At 49.1% G+C, this 20865-nt stretch overlaps 1 protein-coding gene across 5 annotated transcripts in view; it reads right to left on the bottom strand.

Moving 5' to 3' along the window:
* Positions 1-14040, bottom strand: part of PRICKLE3 (prickle planar cell polarity protein 3) — a 33331-nt gene extending 19291 nt beyond the window's left edge. The window contains exons 1-3 of one of the 5 annotated variants that reach the window (XM_084836131.1): positions 13879-14040; positions 7294-7379; positions 2560-2743 (exon numbers count right to left, since the gene is read on the bottom strand). In XM_084836131.1, coding sequence (XP_084692257.1) covers positions 2560-2743; positions 7294-7379; positions 13879-13920 — 312 coding nt within the window. In that variant the 5' untranslated portion in view covers positions 13921-14040. Of the gene's footprint in view, positions 1-2559; positions 2744-7293; positions 7550-8074; positions 8255-8323; positions 9134-13878 lie in introns of those variants that run through there. The other 4 variants (XM_084836130.1, XM_084836129.1, XM_084836133.1 and 1 more) reach the window with 4 other exon arrangements.
* Positions 14041-20865: the final 6825 nt, after the last annotated feature.

Below are 20865 nucleotides of genomic sequence, written 5' to 3'. Positions count from 1 at the left end.
GTAGCTACTTTTTAGGAAGCAATTTAGCGACCCCTGTCAGGGCCGGGCCTACATTAGATTAGATACAGTGGGGTGGCCACCTCAAGCCGCAGATACTGGGGCACAGTATGAGTGGCGGCAGCCCCCCTTCTCCCTGAGCTCCCTATGCTCCCCTGCTTGTGATCAGGTGCAGCGGAGGACACTGTCCCATCGCCAGCATTGAAGTAAGATTCAGCTGCCAGTTCAGTCGGCTTCTGTATGTGGAACTGGGGCGGGGGGCGACATCTTGTCCACCTCAGGCAGCAGAGTGACTTGGGCCAGCCCTGTACCCTGTATAAGTCCCAGAGTCTCTCTGGCTCCGTGTAACCCAGCAACTACAAAGCCGATGTGGAACTTCGTACAAGCAAGGGATGCCACCTTCTTCTATGCCCAGCAGGGGAATTCCCTGAGGAGTTTCCTTTCATAAAAGCGATCAAGAGCCTCTGGCTCCACAGGGCTTAAGGTGTAATCCAAACCATCGAGACCAAACTGTACCTACTCAGCCACACAGCTAAAAATCTGCTCAGCCAGCAATGTGTAGTGCTGAAGTTATTTTGCTGTCCTGGCTGAACATTAATTTCCCCACTCTGCTTGCCCCCTCTGTCTTACGGTATATGGCAGGAGGGAATTGGGTTTGACAGCTACCGTGGTGTAGTGGTTAGAGTGTCAGACTAGAACCACGGAGACGCAGGTTCACATTTGCCCTCAGCCGTGATGCTCACTGGGTGACCTTGGGCCAGTCACCATCTCTAACCAGCCTAACCTACCGCACAGGGTTGTTGTAAGGATAAAGGGGGGGGGGGGTGACAATGTATGCCACCCTAAGCTTCTTGAAACCAAGGAACGATGTAAATGTAATTAATTAATTACTGCTCAGAGTCTTTTCCTGACTGCACCCCTTTTGACCTGTTCTGAAGGGTCTTCCATGTAGTTGTACAGTACAAGGGAAAAAGACAGCACAATTCTCCACCTCTCACACCATGTTGTCTGGTACTGAAGTGGGATTGTGCTCTCCCTAGTAGACTTTCCTGAAGGGCCTGCAGTCCCTGTAATTCAGCCATCCAAGGCAGCCACCTATTTTTCAAGAAGGATTGGCAAAAATATATAAACTGTATGAAAAAAGAGTCAAATGGAACAACCTGGGTGGAAGCCTATAGAAATCTATGGAACTCATGAAAAGAAGAACACAAGAAAGGAATGAAACAGAATGAATTAATATATTATCCTGGAACAGAAATATAAAATAAAGGGAGAAGAAGAATCCTGAAACTGTGAGCTGGGGGAGGGATTGGGGAGGGATTTTTAATTAATATTAATGTGTGGGGTTGTAATTTCTTTTGGGGGGGGAATTAATAATCCTCTGCAAAAAAAGAAATCCTGTACCACCTATTGGGCTGAGCAGGCTCTGCTGTGCAGCTCCTTCTTTGGTTTTAAGGCAATCTCTTGCTATAGGTCCTTTTTTTTGGGGGGGGGGAGATTGGGGAGCCCTGGACATGAAGGGCCAAGGTTTGAGTCTCAGTTGGATTATCTATCATTGTCACACACCTGCCTCTGCTTTCCCTTCCCCCTCCTTACAACAAACGTCAATAACACAAAGAGAACAGCTTGTGGCATCACACAGTAGTTTAAAAGCTATTATTATAATCTTAGATTATCATGAGGTCACCAAGGGTGTAGCAAAGGTTCTGGGTCAGAAAGGCCCCAAAGGGGTCATCAGAATGGCCTCTTTTTGACTTAATAGGGCCCCAACAGCACACAGCTTCTATTTTCTCCTCCTCCACCCTTTCTGAAATTCACCAATTACTTGCTCTCTTTCCTCCATGACTTCCTCCAAAGGGGAAAACTATCTGATGTCAAACTGTGATTTTCTGAAGACTAGCAATCTACACTACAGATTCTATCAGCCATTTCCTCTCCCTAAGAACCCTGATAACTGTAGTTTGGGGGGGGGGGAGAGGTGAGAATGTCTAACAATGCTCAAGACACTCAGCAAACCACAATCTCCAGGATTCTTTTGGGAAAGCCATGGCAATTAAACCAGTACAAAATGGAGGGATTAAAGTAAGTATGAGGTTAATTTAACATGCAGGATTTTACAAGTGTAATTTTACACTTAATTTTACAAGAGAGCCGGTGTGGTGTAGTGGTGAGAGTGTCGGACTGGGAGTTGGGAGATCCGGGTTCTAGTCCCCACTTGGCCATGGAAGCTCACTGGGTGACTTTGGGCCAGTCACAGACTCTCAGCCCAACCCACCTCACAGGGTTGTTGTTCTGAGAATAAAATGGAGAGGAGGAGGATTATGTACGCTGCCTTGGGTTCCTTAAGGAGGAAGAAAGGCAGGATATAAATGTAATAAATAAATAAGTAAGTGTAGATAACATCAGTTATGGGTGGCTGATCACTATCAGGATCACAGCAGGCACGAACAAGGAATTAAACTGTGTCCTCCTTTGCTGCACTCCTAAGGAAACCCCCCCTTTGAAGATGCTATCTGCATTGGGAGGAATGCCCCTGCTCCCCATTGGAGCCATTAGCATCACCTGCTCAGGCTTGAGTCCCGGGGGCACCCAAGCATATTCCTCTGAGGCGCAGCCCGAGTCATCGTCCGAGATTGAATGGCGCTGGAAGTCGGAGATGAGGCGGCACATCATCCTTTCCAAGTCGACAGGCACCATGCGCACCGCATGCTCCTCCCGCGGACACTTGCAGTGTTGGCAGATCTTCCTGCAGAGGAAGGGGAATGGCTCCAGTGACACAGCCACAGAACACAGAAGAGACCCTGCAATAACCAAGCCCTACTAGCACAGCTCTGTTGCTCCCAAGGGATCCTGTAAACACAACAGCAAGCACAGTTCCTCAATACTTAATAACTCATCCACCTATTCAGTCCTAAAAGATTTATTTATTTATTTATTTATTTATTATTAAATTTATTAATCGCCCATCTGGCTGGTCACCCAGCCACTCTGGGCGATGTACAACATACAATAAAAACAGTTTAAAACAATAAAATTCTACAATAAAAACATTTTCTAAAATACCCTAACCCACCCCAAATGCCTGCCTGAACAACCACGTTTTTAATGCACGACGGAAGCTCATTAAAGAGGGGGCATGACGGAGTTCCCTAGGGAGGGAGTTCCACAGAGTGGGGGCAACCACAGAAAAGGCCCTCTCCCTCATCCCCACCAGTCTAGCTGTCCTGGCTGATGGGACAGACAGAAGGCCATCCGAAGCTGATCTTGTTAAGCGGCCTGTCTGGTGCTGCTGGAGGCGCTCCTTAAGATAGGCTGGGCCGGAACCATATAGGGTTTTAAAGGTCAAAACCAACACCTTGAATTTGGCCCGGAAAACAACTGGTAACCAGTGCAACTCCTTCAGCACTGGAGTGATGTGATCTCGCCGGCGGCTGCCTTTAATCAGGCGAGCCACCGCGTTCTGAACCAGCTGCAGTTTCCGAACCGTCTTCAAGGGTAACCCCACATAGAGCGCATTACAGTAGTCTAAACAAGAGGAGACCGGGGCATGTACTACTGATGGGAGCAGATGGTCGGGAAGGAAGGGGTGCAGCCGCCGTATCAGATGGAGTTGATACAGCGCTGACCAGCTCACAGCTGACACCTAAGCCTCCATGGACAGCTGGGAGTCCAAAATGACCCCCAGGCTGCGGACCTGGTCTTTCAAGGGTAGCCGTACCCCATTCAACACCAGGTCAACATCCCCCAGCCTCCTCTTGTCTCCCACCAAAAGTACCTCGGTCTTGTCAGGGTTCAGCTTCAGCCTATTCCTCCCCATCCAGCCACTCACCGTCACCAGACATTTGGACAGGGATTCTACGGCCAACCTTGGTGAAGATTTAAACGAGAGGTAGAGCTGCGTGTCATCTGCATATTGAAGACACTGCACCCCAAACCTCCTGATGATAGCCCCCAGTGGCTTCACATAGATGTTAAATAGCATCGGGGAGAGGATGGAACCCTGTGGCACCCCACAAGTAAGTGGCCACGGGTCCGAAACCTCCTCTCCCAGTGCTACCCTCTGGTACCTGCCGGAGAGGAAGGACTGGAACCACCGCAATACGGTGTCCCCAATGCCCAACCCCTCCAGGCGGTCCAGGAGGATACCGTGGTCAACGGTATCAAATGCCGCTGAGAGGTCGAGGAGAACAAGGAAGGAGCATTCACCCCTATCCAGAGCCCTCCTCATATCATCTACCAAGGCGACCAAGGCCGTTTCTGTCCCATGCCCAGGCCTGAAGCCCGACTGAAATGGGTCTAGATAATCAGTTTCTTCCAAGTGTGCCTTCAACTGCATCGCCACCACCCGCTCAATCACCTTGCCCAAAAATGGCAGATTTGAGACTAGGCGAAAGTTGTTCAAAACTTGAGGATCCAAGGAGGGCTTCTTTAAGAGCGGTCTTATCACTGCCTCCTTGAGGGCTGATGGCATCACTCCCTCCTCAAGGGAGGCGTTCACCACCGCCTTGATCCCCTCACCCAGTCTCTCTCTGCAGCTCATAATGAGCCAAGATGGGCAAGAATCAAGTAAGCAGGTGGTCGGCCATACCGATGAAAGCACCTTGTCCACTTCATCAGGAGGAAGAAGCTGGAACCGATCCCACAAAACCGGTTTGCCACAGGCCACCTCTTGCTCACTAACTGTATCCACAGCGTGCAGAGTAACATACCTAATCTGATCAATTTTATCAGCAAAGTGCCTTGCCAAGGCCTCACAGGAGGCCTTAGAATGCTCCAGTGGTTCCGGAGCCACAGGACCGACCAGGCTCCCGACCACTTGGAACAGCCTCCTGGGACAGCACTCTGCAGCCGCGATGGAGGCAGCATAATATTCCTTTTTTGCTGCCTTCACCGCCACATGATAGGCTGAAGATACAGCTCTAGCCCGTGTCTGATCGTCTTTGGAGCGAGACTTCCGCCACCGGCGCTCTAGCCGTCTCACCTCCTGTTTCAGAGCTCGTAACTGCGGATTGAACCATGGTGCAGTCCGAGCCCTGTTCAGGGGGAGAGGGCGTTTCGGAGCCACCTGATCTAATGCCCCAGTGATTGCAGCATTCCAGCCACCCACCAGGGTCTCGACTGAGTGGCCGTTGGCATGCCCCAGAGAATCCCCAAGCGTGTTCAGGAATCCATTTGGATCCATAAGACGCCTGGGGCGGACCATTTTAATGGGTCCTCCACCCCTGCGGAGGGGTTGTGGAACCGAGAAATCCAACGTCACCAGATAGTGATCTGACCATGACAAGGGGGTGGTGGATATACCCCCGACTTCCAGATCACTCCCCACTTCTCCAGAAACAAACACAAGGTCTAGTGCATGACCGGCTACATGGGTGGGCCCAGTTAGAATATGGTGCAGCTCCCAGGAGGCCATGGTCTCCATGAAGTCCTGAGGTGCTCCTGTGAGGATGGCCTCCGAATGTACGTTGAAGTCCCCCAACACCAGTAAGTTAGGGGACTGTACATGCACATCAGAGACCACCTCAAGCACCTCAGCCAGGGAGTCAGTCGTGCAGCAGGGTGGACGGTACACGAGCAGAATCCCCAGACTGCCCTTCGGGTCCAACCTCCAGTACATGCACTCAGCAACCTTGGTCTCCCGGAGAGGGGTCTGGTGAAGACCAAGGACTCTCGGTAGGTAACAGCCACTCCCCCTCCCCGATCCCCAGCCCTCGGCTGCTGTGCATACGAAAATCCAGCTGGACACATGGCTGCAAGGGTTGGAGCAGCAGCCTCGGCCAGCCAGGTCTCCGTAATACATGCCAGGTCTGCACCCTCATCCAGGATCATGTCATGGATGAGGGAGACCCAAGGAATCTTTCAATAACCAGTTCTAAGGTAGAAAGTGGATATCATGAGTAACCTAACAACAAGATGGTTACTTGTTACTTCTTGTGGGAGGGTCCGTGGTACAGCACCTGCTTTAAGGTCCCAGGTTCAATCCCCAGCATCTCCAGGTAGGGCTGGAAAAATTCCTGCTTGAAAGCCCGGAGAACCCATTGCTGCCAGTCAGTGTTGACAATACTGGGCTAGATGGACCCCTGGTCTGACTCATTATAAGGCAGCTTCCTATATTCCTAAGATGCATTCAAACATGGTGGCTGGAAAACAGCTGAAAGGAAAAATAGCTAACTCATTCTAACCCCGTACTTCTCTTTTGTGGTTGTTGTTATAATACAGGTTTCCACAACAGGAGACCAGCATGTATCTGTATTTTATCTTAAACCCGGCCAACCAAAGACATTTTGATACAGACTGTGCTTACTTCCCATCCCCACCCCAAATTGCCTGAGTTCATGGTAAGGACCACTCCAACCCCACAAAAGTGGCAACAGGGATTGCCGGTGCAGAGTGAAGGACCCAATGGCCTATGCTCCTACCCGATGCTCTCCTCCCCACGATGCATTACAGTCTCTGCAGGTAACACATAGAGAAAGGCAAGGCCAGTAAGGCAGTGGCACACAGCAAGAGAGCAGTGGCGAGTGTGGAAATGCAAAGGTACAACTAAGCATGCAGGATGGGGGCTATCCCAGGTGGGGAAAATGGGGTGAGTGATGGAAAGAAAGAGAAAGGAAAGATGCTTCCACCCCGCTGCTTTTCTGCTGCAATGCAATTTTTTAAAAAGGAAGGAAGACAGACGGACAGACAGACAGACAGACAAGGATGAATCTGGGAGGGGTGTGTTTGGAAGAGGAATGGATGAATGTGAAAAGAGAAGCAAGGGACAAATAAAAACACAAGAATGTTAAAAGAAAGAATTGATAGTGACAGGAGAAAAGACGTAGGGGATAGGAGTAACGTTTGAACTTATCTGGAGCTCTGTTGAGAATGCTTGAGGGGTAGTAGGTAGGGTATTGAGCACAAAATGTCTAAAACCAACAACTGGGAGGAAGGAAAAGAGTACAAGACAGACTGAATCAAAATCAACAAGAGGCAGATGTAACAATGAATGAAAAGGGGGAGAAAGAGACAGGCCATGGAATCCTATGCATGTTTACTCAAAAGCAAGCCCCGCCGCGTACAGTGGGCTTCCTACTTCAAGTGTGTAAAGGACTATAGCTTGAGAGACCACGAAGACAGGAGAAAAACAAGAGAAAGAGGGATGAAGCAGCAGGATAAATAGAGGGTGAAGCCAGACAGCACAGTGGAAAGAATACTTAGATAAGCCAAATAAATCTGGTGTGGCGGGGAGAAAAATCACACGGAGGATGGAGGGGGATTTGGTGGGAGCGAGAGATGGGCAGTATGTTCTCCTACCTCCATCCATGCACTAGGAAGCCTGGGCACTGCTCCCCACACGCCTGACACGGTTGGCCCCGGTCAGGGTCCTCCACCTCAGGCAGCTGGTGTGGGACAGAGAGGCAAGAAATCAGCCACCAAGACATCAAGAGCACCACAATTCCCAACATCACCAGTGTTACCAGCATGCTCCCATCCTACAGTGCACACTCCATCACAAAGCCAGCATCTACCCACCAATGCGGCTGGTATATTCACCAGTATGTATCACCAGCTCTGCCAGTTTTGCCTAGAGGCTGCCATCAGTACTTGATGTTCCTGTTTATTACCACCAACATCCAACCGCCATCACCATCTGCATCCACAGAAGCTGTGCCAATGCCACCGCTCAAGAATCAGGTACAACCAGTACCAGCAACCACCCATTGGTACCACTCACCAGTTCCTATTTGGCACCTACTGTCAGTACCTTTAGGTAGGGCTGTTATGACAGAATATAACGCTTCCAAGTACAACAGGGGCTTGCTTTTAGGAAGCAGGACTCCTGAGTCCCATTCTTGGCTTGCGGAGGTGAAGCAGATGGCCTGAGGCCTGCTCTCAAAACCCAAGGCAACACCTCTCTTAAGCGCAGAGACATTTTTACAAGGCCTCTCGGCTGTTGCCATAGTGACACAGGCCTGTGCCGACACGGGCAGGTGCCTGCACAGCCGGGGTGCGTGTGCATGTTTGTCTGTGGTAACGTAGACACTCCATCACACCAGCCCTCCTGAACGGTGACGGAAGCCACAGAGTTGCTAACCTCTGTGGCCAGGGCTTTGTGGCTGGAAATCCTGTTCCCAGATGGACCTAAAAAGCGAACGCCTCTAAGGAAGCACATTCCAGTCTGGAACCAGCAGGGAATTATGGGAGAAACACAACTTCATTTGGGTGCCAGAAGCCGCCCACAGGCCTGGACCTGCCTCAACTCAGTTCAAGCAAGGCATAAACAGGCCGGATATTGGCTTCCTGCCACCACAGGTAGCTAAGAAAAGTGGGCAGCAAAAAGTGCCTGCTGGGGGCTGGAGCAGGAGAAGCAGAAGGGCCTTGTCTGTTGTGACTTCATGTGTAACCGGAACTTTCCCAGACACTCTCCCCTTTCTGCGGCTTTTCATCCATCTTGCCTCTTTTATATGGGTTTCATCCTGCCAATGAACAGCAAAAGGAATGTAAGTGGGGAACGACACACAGGGAAGGGACGGGGAGTTGGTGCCAGGAGCCGCTCCCATTTCCCCCCAGGCAAGAATCACTGCAGCAGTGTCTGGAACTGGGCAGGAAAAGGGGTTTGGGTTTTTTCTTTAAATGGGTGAACAGAATGACAGAGGCAAAGATGAAGGAATCAAGATGAAAGGGGGAGAATTGCAAATGCTAGCTGTGGAGCATCAATAAGCCATTTCCCCCACTGAAGTCAGAAGTATCAGCTTTAACTAGCTGCCGTTGATTTTATATTATGTTCTCATGCTTTTTTAATGTAAGCCGCCTTAAACTACAGAAAGGCAGCATATAATGTTTAAAAATAAATAAAAATAAACTATTAAACCAGGCTCCCCACCTAGTCAGAATTTCATCTTTCAGGCCAGTTGCCAGTACAGAAAGATGCAAACCAAGATGTCTTGTTTAACTGGTTATATCTAAGCTACTCTGAGAGCCTTTTTGGGTGAGGAACAGCATAAAAATACTTCAAATAAATATAAATAAATAAAAACAAAGCAAGTACACATTTATGTGTTCAAATGCTTGCATTCTTATTTTCCTGCTATCAACAGAAGAGCGTGCTCTTCAGAGAGGGAAGCACTTGGCACATGCTCAAAGGCATCACCCTTACATCAATTTAAAAAAAACAAAAAACGGCTGCCATAGGACAAAAAAGGCACTCAGCTCAGCCTCGGAAGAACTTTGCTCTCCGATCCTTTAAAAAAAATCTGTTCAGGGAAAAGCATTTTGCACATGCTCACAGGTGCTGGCGTTTTTAAAAAGAAAAGATGACAACAACCACCAGCCACCAAAGGTATCCCAGCTGGAAGAGGCAAGATTGAATTCAAAACATATTATGTGGTGTCAGACAGAGTGCACCATATCCCCAAGTGAAATTATTCTCTTCCCCTCATATCTACCAACTGCTGCTTGTGGCTAGATCCAATACCCACCTGCCTGCCTGCAGCTTAGAAGGGATTTCAAGGAGGGGAGAGATCTATTTCATCAGCTGAAGCTTTGAGAAATCAAATCTGCAATGGTTGACGCAGTATGCAACCTCCCCCCGCTTCCTGCTCCCATCCCAGTTTTGGGATCTACCATATGTGACCCCTATACTTTCCCCCACACAACAGTTTCTCCTTGTTCTAGAATCCCTTCCCCCACGCCCCCTCCCAATGGCCCAGCATGACCTAGAAATGCCTTAAATAATCCCGCTGACAACCGAAGGAGAAATATTACTGTTGATCCATTACCACAGGATTTGGGTATATGGAGTTCCCAGTTACAGCATCGCAGCAAATCAGGAATTGTAGTGACAGAACCCGCTTGAACCCCTGTTCATTCTCTCTCTCGCTCTCTTGTACACACTTCTGAATACCCAGGCCCTATTTCACCTTGACATTTCGATCTCCACCCGGTACCGAGAACTAGTTAAAAACCCCACATCTGTATTCCAAGAAAACGAGGGGAAAATATGTATAAAGGGAAGAGAGATAGCAGATAGATAGCCAGGTTTGGTGGCAAAAATATTGGATAAGTTTAACGCACTCACAGAGATGCCCACTTCTCCTGTCCATCCGCACCTGGCCGCCACTATGTCCCAAGTCCTCATAACAAAAGAAGAGGCATGGACCTAACTCAGAAATTGCCCTGGAACAGGGAAACCGAGTCACCCAGGACAGTCAGCACGTTAACAACCTTATCCCCATCCTCTCCAAGGCAGAGGGCGAGGCAGGCAAACCCCGGAAACCTCCGCCCCATGGACAGCCCCACACTAGAGCATACACCAATTGAAGGACTACCTTTCCTGCTAAGGGCCTGCAATAAGCCCACCTACAAGGGGCTCTGTGATTGTACAGGGGGGTGCTCTACCATTAGCCAGAGGGAGGCAGTGCCCCAAGTAGCAGATGCTGGGCTGTGTAAAGCAGCAGCGAGGCGTTGGAGGGCAGAGCCTAGCAGCCCACCACGCACCCCCCTAAGCTGGCCTGCTGCTCTCAGATGCAGTGGAAGATGCCGTCCCATCACCACTATGGGTCTGGTCATTCTGTACATGGAATGGGGGGAAGTATCTTGTCATTTGTCTCAGGCAGCATCTCCCCTTCTGTGGCAGTGGATGCAAGAGAGCCTTGGCAAACCACACCTTCAAGTTCCCAAATCCAAATTCCTTGCTACTGCGGAATACCTCTGCCAGAGGATCGTTTGGAGCATAATAGCCCCACCTGTCTCCAGCAGTGGCACAGGGTCCTATCATGACTCCAGCCTTCACTGACTCCTCATCCTCTTCCGCACGCAGCACAAACTCGGAAGAATCTAAGACGATCCATGCTGGATGAGACAAAAGTCCTTTCTAATGCAGCATTCTGTTTTCATGGCCAACCAGATGCTTCTGGGAAACCCAGAAGCATGAGGACATGAGCGCATCAGCACCCTCCCACTAATGTTCCCCAGCAACTAGCATACAGAGACATATTGCCTCCGATACTGGAGGCAATATATAGCCATCATGACTAGGAGCCATTGATATCCTCCATGAATGTGTCTAATGCACTTTTAAAGACATCCAAGTTGGTGGCCACCACTATTCCTGGCCCTTCAGTTCAAAGCTCTCCATGGGATTACCCCACCTTGTTTTTTGTTTCCACCTTTGATTCCAGACATATCTCGGCCTTCACTCCTCCAGCTCAACCACTCCCAGCTACCAAAAAGTTAGCAGCTCCCTTACACACCTCTGTCCATTCTCTCTTGAAGCCCCTTATGCCTGGAATGGCCTCCCAGAACACCTGTTCCCACCTCTCCCCCTCTTCCTTCAAACCCCACCTCTGCCTTGAAGACTTTGGCTTAACTCCTTCATCCTCAGCCCCAGTCGAAAGGAAGCCCAAGTACCTGTAATAATATTTACACATATTTGCACCATGTTAGCTGGCCCCTCTCTCTCCGCTCCCTTTGTGGTCTCCCCACAGTGTCAAAATTTACACTGCACACCTGTCCAGGCAGGGACCTGCATATGTAACTATTTGGCTTGTTACTCATTTAGTGCCCTCAATGGCCATGGCACCTTGCTAAGTAAAAATTACTTTGTAAACCACACATCAGGGATAACAGCGGGGATTCTTCCAGGGGGCAGGGCTTGGAAGACAAACCCCACCTCTCCGAGGAATCTAAGAAGGCTCTGCGAACTGGATGGGGAATCTCCATGGGCCAGATTACGCCTGCAGGCTGTTAAGAAAATATTAAATGTTGCAGCACAGCATTAGTCACTCCTGCCCCTGCAAAACCAAGTGTCAACCACTGCCGCAAGAATTAGATGTATGGGACAGTTGGATATGCTCCACTTCCACCTCAATTCTCACAGATGCTCCTGTAGCTCAGAGACCCACAGAATACCTCATAAACCCTGGAGCAAGACCCCCCAGCACCTATTGCTGCAAATGCTCCACAGCAGCCAATACATACACGCATACTACATTTTTCTATTCGGATTCATAAACAGTGCTGCCCACAAGGTCCCAGAGTCTGTAACAGCCATATATCAAGAATATGGATAGATAATGGATATAAAATCGAGACAGGATTTCATAGAAATACATAGCACATTTAAATGTATTAAACCTTTTATAAACTCTTTCATATCCCCAACTGCTAATTGCTTCCCCATCCCCTGCAAAAAAAGGAGGGGGTTCCGTTGCCTCCAGATGTTCAGTCATCTTCAAGAAAAAAAGTGGCCCCATGAAAGAATCTGTCTGCAACAGCTTTCCCCAACCTGGTGCCCTGCAGATACGATGAACTACAATTTTCATTATCCCCAGCCACCATGGACAACACATCTAGAGCGCACCAGGTTGGGGAATACTGATCTACAACATGCTCTTGTTGCCTGAACGTAGCACATGGATGGTATGCGCAAGTCGACACTCTTCACCATTGGCTACGATGAAGATGTGGGCATAGTGTCTTAGGAGCATGCAGGGGCCAAACCATTGACATCTGAGGAAACATACAGCAATTCTCAAGGGAGCTAACTTCACTTATGGTGTACTTTTTTTTTCCTTTAGGAGAATCTGTACGGTTCAGAGATTTCTTTTCAATTTACTAAGTAAGAATGCACACTCAGGATCTCTTAACAGTTAAAGCATACTCAATCTGGCCCTGATAATTTGCTCTTGCATAAGAAAATCCTTGCTGGACCAGACGAAGATGCTGCTTCAGCATTCTCCAATCCAGTGCCCTCGAGATGTGGTGAAATACAATTTCCATCATCCCCAGCCAGCATGGAAGATGCACCAGTTTGGGGAAGGTTGCAACAGTCCTTGCAAGTATCCACCATGCATTGTCCATGATTTACCTTTCCTCCACCCCTGCCTTACAGGTGTCTGCTCCATAAGACCTCATTTGGGTCTAAAACAGGGGTGGGCAACTTGTGGCTCCCTAGATGTTTTAGCCTACAATTCCCCTCATTCCTCACTATTGGCTATGCTGGCCAGGGCTGATGGGAGCTGTGGGTTAAAACATCTGGAGGCCGACAAATGGCCCACCCCTGGTCTAAGAGGACCATGGTACTCCAACCCTGAACAGCCCCTATAAAATTACACCCACCTCTGGTACAGCTACAAACCCCTCCTCAGAATGCCCTCTAGTCATCTCCCACAGCTTTGTGCCCCATTGTGCACCCACACCACTAGACAAGAGCACCCCACAGCAGCACTTCTTTAATGAGCTTTGCAACACGCCATCTGTTCCTAGCACTCTACAGCACGCCTTACAACGTTCCTAGGCCGCACCTCAGCATCTTCTCTTGTCCCCAGGACGGGGAGGCGGGAGGGAGGTCCTGGTGCCCTAAAACACCCCCCCCCAAAAAAACCCTTTGCAATGCCTCCTATAACACAAGGGCCCAAAGAACCCTGCATTGCCCAAAGCCCCACAGCAGCACTTAATACGCTCTTACAACACTCTCCCCATATGTGTCAACAAAACCCTTCGGCAGGAGCACCCAGTCCCTGGATCTGTAACCCAGCACCCTGTAACTCCCCCTTACTCTGGATATGGGGAAGGGGAGTCCCTTACACCCCACAGTACCTCTGGAAAGCCTTATTTCTGGTACAGCCTCCCTGAGAAACCCTCACAAGCCTGGCTCCCATAAAACCCATATGCCCTTCGGGGAGAGGGAAGGGAGCGAACAACTCCCCCTAACAACTCCTCACTGTCCGCCCGTGCCCGGAATCCCAGCGCCCCGGAACGAAGCGCTGGGTTCGAATCGCTTCCTTCCCCCGGATTCCTAACGCTGGGGCGGAGAAGGCCCCCGCTTGTCTCCGAGGAGGCTGGCTCTGAAGCCGCCGCCGCCGCCGCCGCCCTCCACCCCGGGCGCGAGAGACTCACGGCTCGGGTCGATCGTCGGCGCCGCGACGCGCGGCTGAACATGGCCCCGATGCCGCCGTCTTCAGCGCCCGGGCGGCTCAGCCACCTCCAGGTCCGCCTTGCGCCCGGGCGCTGCGGCGGCTGTCGCTGCGCCGCCTTTCCCTTCCCGTCCCTCTTTTCCCTGGGGGGGAGGAGCTGCCTCCGGATCCCGCCCCGCCGCCGCCGGCCACCCAGTCCCGCCCCTTCGCCTCCCTTGCTACGTCCTCGCTTCCTTTCCCGCCTCCCCCTCTCGCCGCACTCCTGCCCCCTCGGCGCCTCCGGTTCGCGGCTGGGCTCGCGCGGGCGGGGCTGTCCGGCCGCGCGGGCTCGCCGAGACGGAGCCTTCTGCGCTCTGCGCGTGCGAGGGAGGTCGCTCGCTCTCCGCCCCCTGCCCCGCCGGGAAGGAAGGGCCAGACCCCAGCACGCAGGCTGCGAGCTCCGCGGGGGAGCAGGCAGGAGCAGGTGGCTGTGCCGCCACCGCCAAGCGGGCCCAGTCTCTCCCTCGCTGCCAAGCCGCCAGGGCCGGCGCGCTCCTCCGCTCCCTCCGGCCAAGCCCTTGCGCGGCCTTCCCGCCGTCGTCTCCTATTCCTCGCTCCATCAAGCACTTTCCGCACTCCTTTCTGTGCCCGCTGCCACTTCCTATCAGAGCGATGTAGAGCTGGCCCCGCGTTTCTTTTCTCTCGCATCCCTGCCGTATTCTTTCTTTCCGTCCCCCATCCATCGACAACCCCCGCGCCCTGCCTAGCGCAAGACGACTGCCCTCTTCCCCGGACCCCTTTTTCTCATTCTTTCCCGTTTCTTTCCCCTGCTTGTTCTACCTTTAGAAGGTGTGTGTGTGTATACATACACATATATACAAACACACACACGTTATACATTCAGGTCAGCTTACTGTTTAGCTGTTGGCCAGCAACATACAAAACACAGCACTAGCCAATCACTTATTTACAGGGTTCAATCTGTCCTGCACAATTTGTGTAACACGATGGTGAACAAATTCAGCATGAAAGCTGGCAAAAACAACAACCCAGAACAAATACATTCATTTTACAAGTTATCTTAACCTTACTTAGCAATTTAAGGTGCAATCCTATGCATGTTTAGCCAGAAAAAGTCTACAACTCTCAGCATTCCCCAGACAGCCATGTAAATTTCATTTTTCAAGTTATCTCAATGTTACTTAACAATTTAAAAAATTAAAGGCAGACCCAAGTTTGCAATTCTCCAATATATACCTGGGAGATATTTTCCCAGTACGCTCTGTGACAGTGGAGAACTAAATAAGTAGGGGGGAACAATTTCAAAAATTACTATTACAGTAACAGAAGTAAGACTTTTATAGGATCCCTACAAAGTCTGCCCTGTTACCAAAGTCAGCATAAGCTAACCAGTGTAAATTATCTCCTGAATTGAAAAATTAAGTATATACTTGTAGCCCATATTTGTACTTAAGCATATTAAACCAGGGAGGAAGTATAGATTGACTAAGGAATGCCATATATTTTGAATAAAAATATCTTGGGGTCTAATTGTAAATTCCACCTTCCCAGCCTCTTGGTTACACTGAAGAAAATAAATGGGCAAACACACACCTCTAGTTCTGCAAGAGATAAATGAGATTGTGATTTTGTATATTGCCATCACCACCAGCAATATTATATTGGTTAGTCAGTGCAGTAAAATAAGTGGAATGTTGGGACAGGGAAGACCAGGGTACAAATCCCTGCTGGATGAGCTTGGGCCCACCACTAACTCAAAGCCTAATCTACATCACTCTTGAGTTATTGGGAGGAAAAGCAAGAAATAAGATAAAATTTGTTGTTTATTCGGTCAGTCGCTTCTGACTCTTCATGACTTCATGGACCAGCCCACGCCAGAGCTTCCTGTCGGCCGTCGCCACCCCCAGCTCCCTCAAGGTTGAGTCCATCACCTCCAGAATATCATCCATCCATCTTGCCCTTGGTTGGCCCCTCTTCCTTTTGCCTTCCACTTTCCCTAGCATCAGCAAGTTCGCATGTTTTAATAAAGTTTAAAGGCCTTGGGTTGTGCATCTCTGCTTTAAACCCACTTAACTCCATCAGCCCAATTGATTGGACTTGCTCCCAATAAGAGTGTAAGGGCGCAATCCTATGGATGTTTAGACAGAAAAAAGTCCTACAACTGCCAGCATGCCCCAGTCTTAGGACTTTTTCCTGTCTAAACACCTATAGGATTGCACCATAAGGCAGCCTTCCCCAATCTGGTGCCCTCCAGAAGTGATGAAGTACAACTCTCATCATCTCCCTGCCAACATATCCATTGGTCAGATTGGCTGGGGATAATGAGAGTTGTAGTCCAACACATCTGGAGAGCACCAGGTTGGAGATGGCTGGTGTAAGGGACTGCAGTTTAAATTGGACCAGGGGCCTTGTCAGCTTAATAAAGGATCCACAAAATGAATTGACCCCCGGCTATCCCTATAATTGAACACAACCTTCTCATTCAGGGCTGACTGTAAAAATTCTGGCTGCTGGCCACCTCTTCCTTCTCATCTTCTAAGCCATTATAAATCACTCCCCATCAACGCCTGGAGGCAGGGATGCAGAACCCATAAGAGAATAATGGTAGTTACCAATAATTCTAATAATATTTTGCATTGTACAGTATTGTAAGAGTGTTCAAAGTGGTTCACGTACATCCTATATTCTCTTCCCTGTCTTCAGGGGAGAGTGGTTCACGTACATGTTATATTCTATTATGTAGCCAAAGTGGCAACAGCCACGCACAAAAGGGAGATATCGGCAGACTCGGGGGAACCCAAAGTTTGCAGAAGTACAGTTTTTAAGGGGAAAAAAACCTAAGAGGGAGCCCCCCGCCCCAGGAACTGAGGGCATTTCTACATGATGCTTTTATCCCGCACCTTTATCGAGGCTTCTGCTTCCGGATTCTTTGTGGGATTAAGATCGGCTCCTTTACACATGTTTTTTTTTTTGGGGGGGGGGGTTCTTTCTCTGTCTTTTTGTTTCATTGTACAACCATTAGATGGTGCAGTGGTATAGGGGAATTGTGCAAATACACAAGACTCTCATTCCGCCATTTCTGAATAATACCAGACTTTCCTTGTTAGGAAAAAAAACCCCGTGATAATGGTTGCAAAACACAGGAGAGGCACTGGAGGATGACAACGTCGTGTGAGCTACCGTGAGTGAGCAATCCCAAGTGCACAATAAAAGCCTTTTGTAGGAAAGGCTCTGACCGTGCTGAGTGGATGTGGAATGCTAACTGACTGTTGGGGAGGGGGCTGAAAATAGTGGTGAGGGGGAATGGAATAGAGTCTCTCGGAAAATGGCCTGGCAGCCTGGCTGTAACCTTGAGCAGGAACACTCCGCTCTGCAACATTTTGTTGTAGTCCCACTTGTAATTGCAATAATCCTTATAACAATGATGTATGATAGATTAGCATTCCTGCCTACATATTGCAAGGCAGTAGACTGCCACCTACAGAGTTCAGGGCAAGATTTGGATCAGCAACTTCCTACTTCCCAGCTCAGACTGTTATGGTGGAACCACATGTAATATCTGCAAACATTTATTTTCCCCAAAATATGTATGTGCCTGTCAATGTGAATTCAGACCTGGACGCATTTGATTGGGAGAATCACAGTGCAATTTGTTACATTTATATCCCACCTGTCCTCCAAGAAAATTTAGCAAGTGTAATCCTCTCAAAAGGGATTACTCTACCTATTATCCAGTTATGACACAAAAACACTTACAACCACTTGTTGATTTCCAGTGATATCAACAGCAGGCATGAAGATTTGAAATTCTGATCAAGATTCGCGTGCAGGTCGAAGTGGGCAGCCTTCAAATCCGTCTCAGCCACAGTGGGCTGTTTTCCAAATCGGGATCTGAACCAAACCTTATGGTCAGGACATATCCCTAGTACTTCCCTCTTCCTGCACGTGCTGATGCTCTCCAGACAGTCTTGCTCGGCAGTCAGGCTTCTTCTAGTCTTGGAGCCTGACTGTGAAGATAACATTTTTTAAACCCAGCCAAGGAAGTGTTTTGTGGAAAGAACTGGTGCAGGTCGTTAAAAAGTTAAGCACCCATCTGTGCCCACTAGTTCTTCCTGCCCAAGTCTCTTCCAGCATATTTCCCCCTGAAAGTCATCTCCTTCTGGTCTTAGAGCTAGTAGTTCCATGCTAAGAGACCTGTTAAAAATGGCTAGGGGGCATTTGCAGGGGAGAACTGGAGGGTGAGGAAAGGGTCAAGCCCCACTCCCTGGTCTACCAGTTCTCCCCTGCAAATGTCCCTTCCCCACCGCTACATTAATGAGGCAAAGACAGGTTCCCAACTCCATGGGAAAACACGCACACACAAAATGTTAAGGTACAGAAAACACTTCATCAATATAGGGCTGCACTTTGCTTATCAGCTGGTCCGTGCAGCACTGGAAGCCTAATGTGGGGTGCCGGGAAAGAGAAGGGCCCCAAATTCAGGTATATGCATAAAGGCAAGCCCACACCCAGAACTGAAACCAGTTTAACTTTCACCAAGTCCCACTTCCCCAAGTCCCACCTTTGTAAACGTGTGAAGCATCTCTCAGTGAGCGCAGTACAGGAGTTAAGACAATGCTTTGTGTTAAACTGCATTGTTTTGTGTAAACAGAGGCTCACTCAGCCTTCCCCAATCTGGGTCGCCCTCCAGATGTGTTGGACTACAACTCCCATCAACTCCTGCCAGTATTGCCATTGGTGGGGATGATGGTGGTTGTAGTCCAGCACATATGGAGAGGGCGGCAGGTTGGGGAAGGTGAAGTTAGAGTTGTCAGGCCAGAGTAGGACTGGGAAGACCTGAGTTCAAATGCCCCCTCAGCCATGATAGTTCACTGGGCAACATTGTAGCAGTCACTATCTTTCAGCTTAACCTACGTCACAGGATTGTGAGGCTAAACTGGCAGCCACGGAACCATGTATACTGTCCTGTGCTCTGCGAATGGGATAAAAATAGGATATCTTTTTTAAAATAAGAAAGCATACAGTATCAACTTAAGGTTTAGTGGTGGTAAAGTGGCACTCCTGTGAGTTTTAAAACTTTTAGAGTTTTTTTTTTAATTCTCAGAATATTGTCAAGAGATATGACAAGGAGGGGGCAGTGCTTAATTTTTAGGGGGGGAAACCTGCATGGAAGCCCTGTCAACCATCTGCCCTGGAAGGAAGCCATGCTCCTTAAGTCTAAGTTTGTGGGGACAGGCTACAATCGGACAGGACAGGCACTCTGTACATGCAGAGAGATACGTTCAAAGATATATTGTTACTTCATAGCTGTTTATTAGTATAAAAAGAGAGGGCACAGCCACAGATGGGAAGACTGTTGCCAAGTAGGTGCGGTTAGGCGAGTCCAAGGCCCAGGAGCACGTGCAAAAGAGGTGCTTTTCTGCTTACACCACTCATCTGCGGTAACTCCTGCAGCGCCTTCTCTAGCTGCTCCAGGCTTTCTTTCAGCCTCCGTTAGAGCAGTAGTGCCTCCTAGTGCGGCCTCTCAGCCTCTGCATCCCTCTGACAGAATGCCCCTAACGCTTTAGGAGCTCCCAAATATTTGGGAACCAGCACAGACTGGAAGGAAGCTACTCCAATTCAACAGATACGCCATTGGAGAGGAAGCCTTCTCAGTGGGATTTCCCAGCTGCTGAGCAGTGAGATATCAAAAATCCAAGAGCCATTTCAGACATGCACACTTGTTTATTTGATAACTGCAGCATCAAACAGTGGCTTCCATGTGCGAATGAGTCATCACAGATTAAATAATCTCAGATCAAATGTTTCACACTGCCCAAATAAATAAATAGTATGGTTTGGGAAAGCTCTTATTTTGCAGGGTGGGGGCTTCTCTTGGAACCTTCTTCTACCAAGTGTTAGAAAGTGGAACTGCAGGCAACCCACCAAGACCTGGCTCACATTTACAGGTTCAGCACCCATGTATTAAATAAATAAATAAATAAATAAATCTCTGCAAGTAGAAAACCAGCATAGCAGGCAAAGGGTGGGGCCAGAACCTTTCTCCCTGATGTCCTAGATTTCTATTTGTAGGGGGTTGGGGGAGGTTAAAAATTCAAAAAATTATATTGCCCACCACTGCTACCACTTGTGGTCTGAGGTGATACAATACATTCTACTACATTTGGGGTGGGTGGGTTGAGAGAGAAAGAGATGAGTCAGAGCAATATCAGATGTTCAGAAGATGAGCTGGGGAAGATGAAAACAAGCCATGGGACTTTTCTCTGAAGTTGGAGAAAAATTAAATGAATCTGTGAGGAAAGTATTGCATGAGATTCTGGAAATGGCCATATGAAACTAGGAACAGACCAGTAAAATCTGGAAACACTGATGGGAAGAGTTGATACATCTGAGTGGGGGGAAAGGCCTGCTTCAAGGCATCATCTCCCACTTGTCCTCAAGATGGTGCCACGGCTATCATCACCTATCACAGCAAACACATTCCACTGGGTGTGCCAAAGAAATGTTTGTGAACAGCCTCTTTTCATTTTCAGTTCAATCCAATGATACTTCATGGTTGCCAAAATATATATGGGAAAGATCAGGCGTCAAGGGTAGGCATGTTCAGGCACCTGCCAATGTCCCACATCCCAGCCCACTGGGATGTGGCCCACTGACAAAAAAAACAGCCCTAAAAGTTGCTCCTCCTCTTCACCATTGTAACCTGTTTGTTCACCTGCCTCTCACTCTGGCCCAGAAAATGGTGGTGATATGGAGGAAGTAGGAGAAGAAGATGCCCCTGCCTACTTGCTCAGTGGTTCTCTGCCTAGCAAGAAGCAAGCGGTAGCAATGAGGAGGAGGAGGAGGAGGAACAAGAGCAGCTGTTGACAATGGTGGTGAGGCAGTAGACTCACTGAGGGTGGAGTCCCAAGGGCCCATAATTATGAACTTACTAGGTGGCCATAGGGCAAATAGTACGTGGTGGCATTGC

The sequence above is a fragment of the Heloderma suspectum genome, chromosome 2 (assembly GCF_057233095.1).
Source record: "Heloderma suspectum isolate Gila_16-S chromosome 2, 16-S_ref, whole genome shotgun sequence".
Lineage (NCBI taxonomy): Eukaryota > Metazoa > Chordata > Lepidosauria > Squamata > Helodermatidae > Heloderma > Heloderma suspectum.
This window is presented reverse-complemented; position numbering and strand designations above follow the sequence as displayed.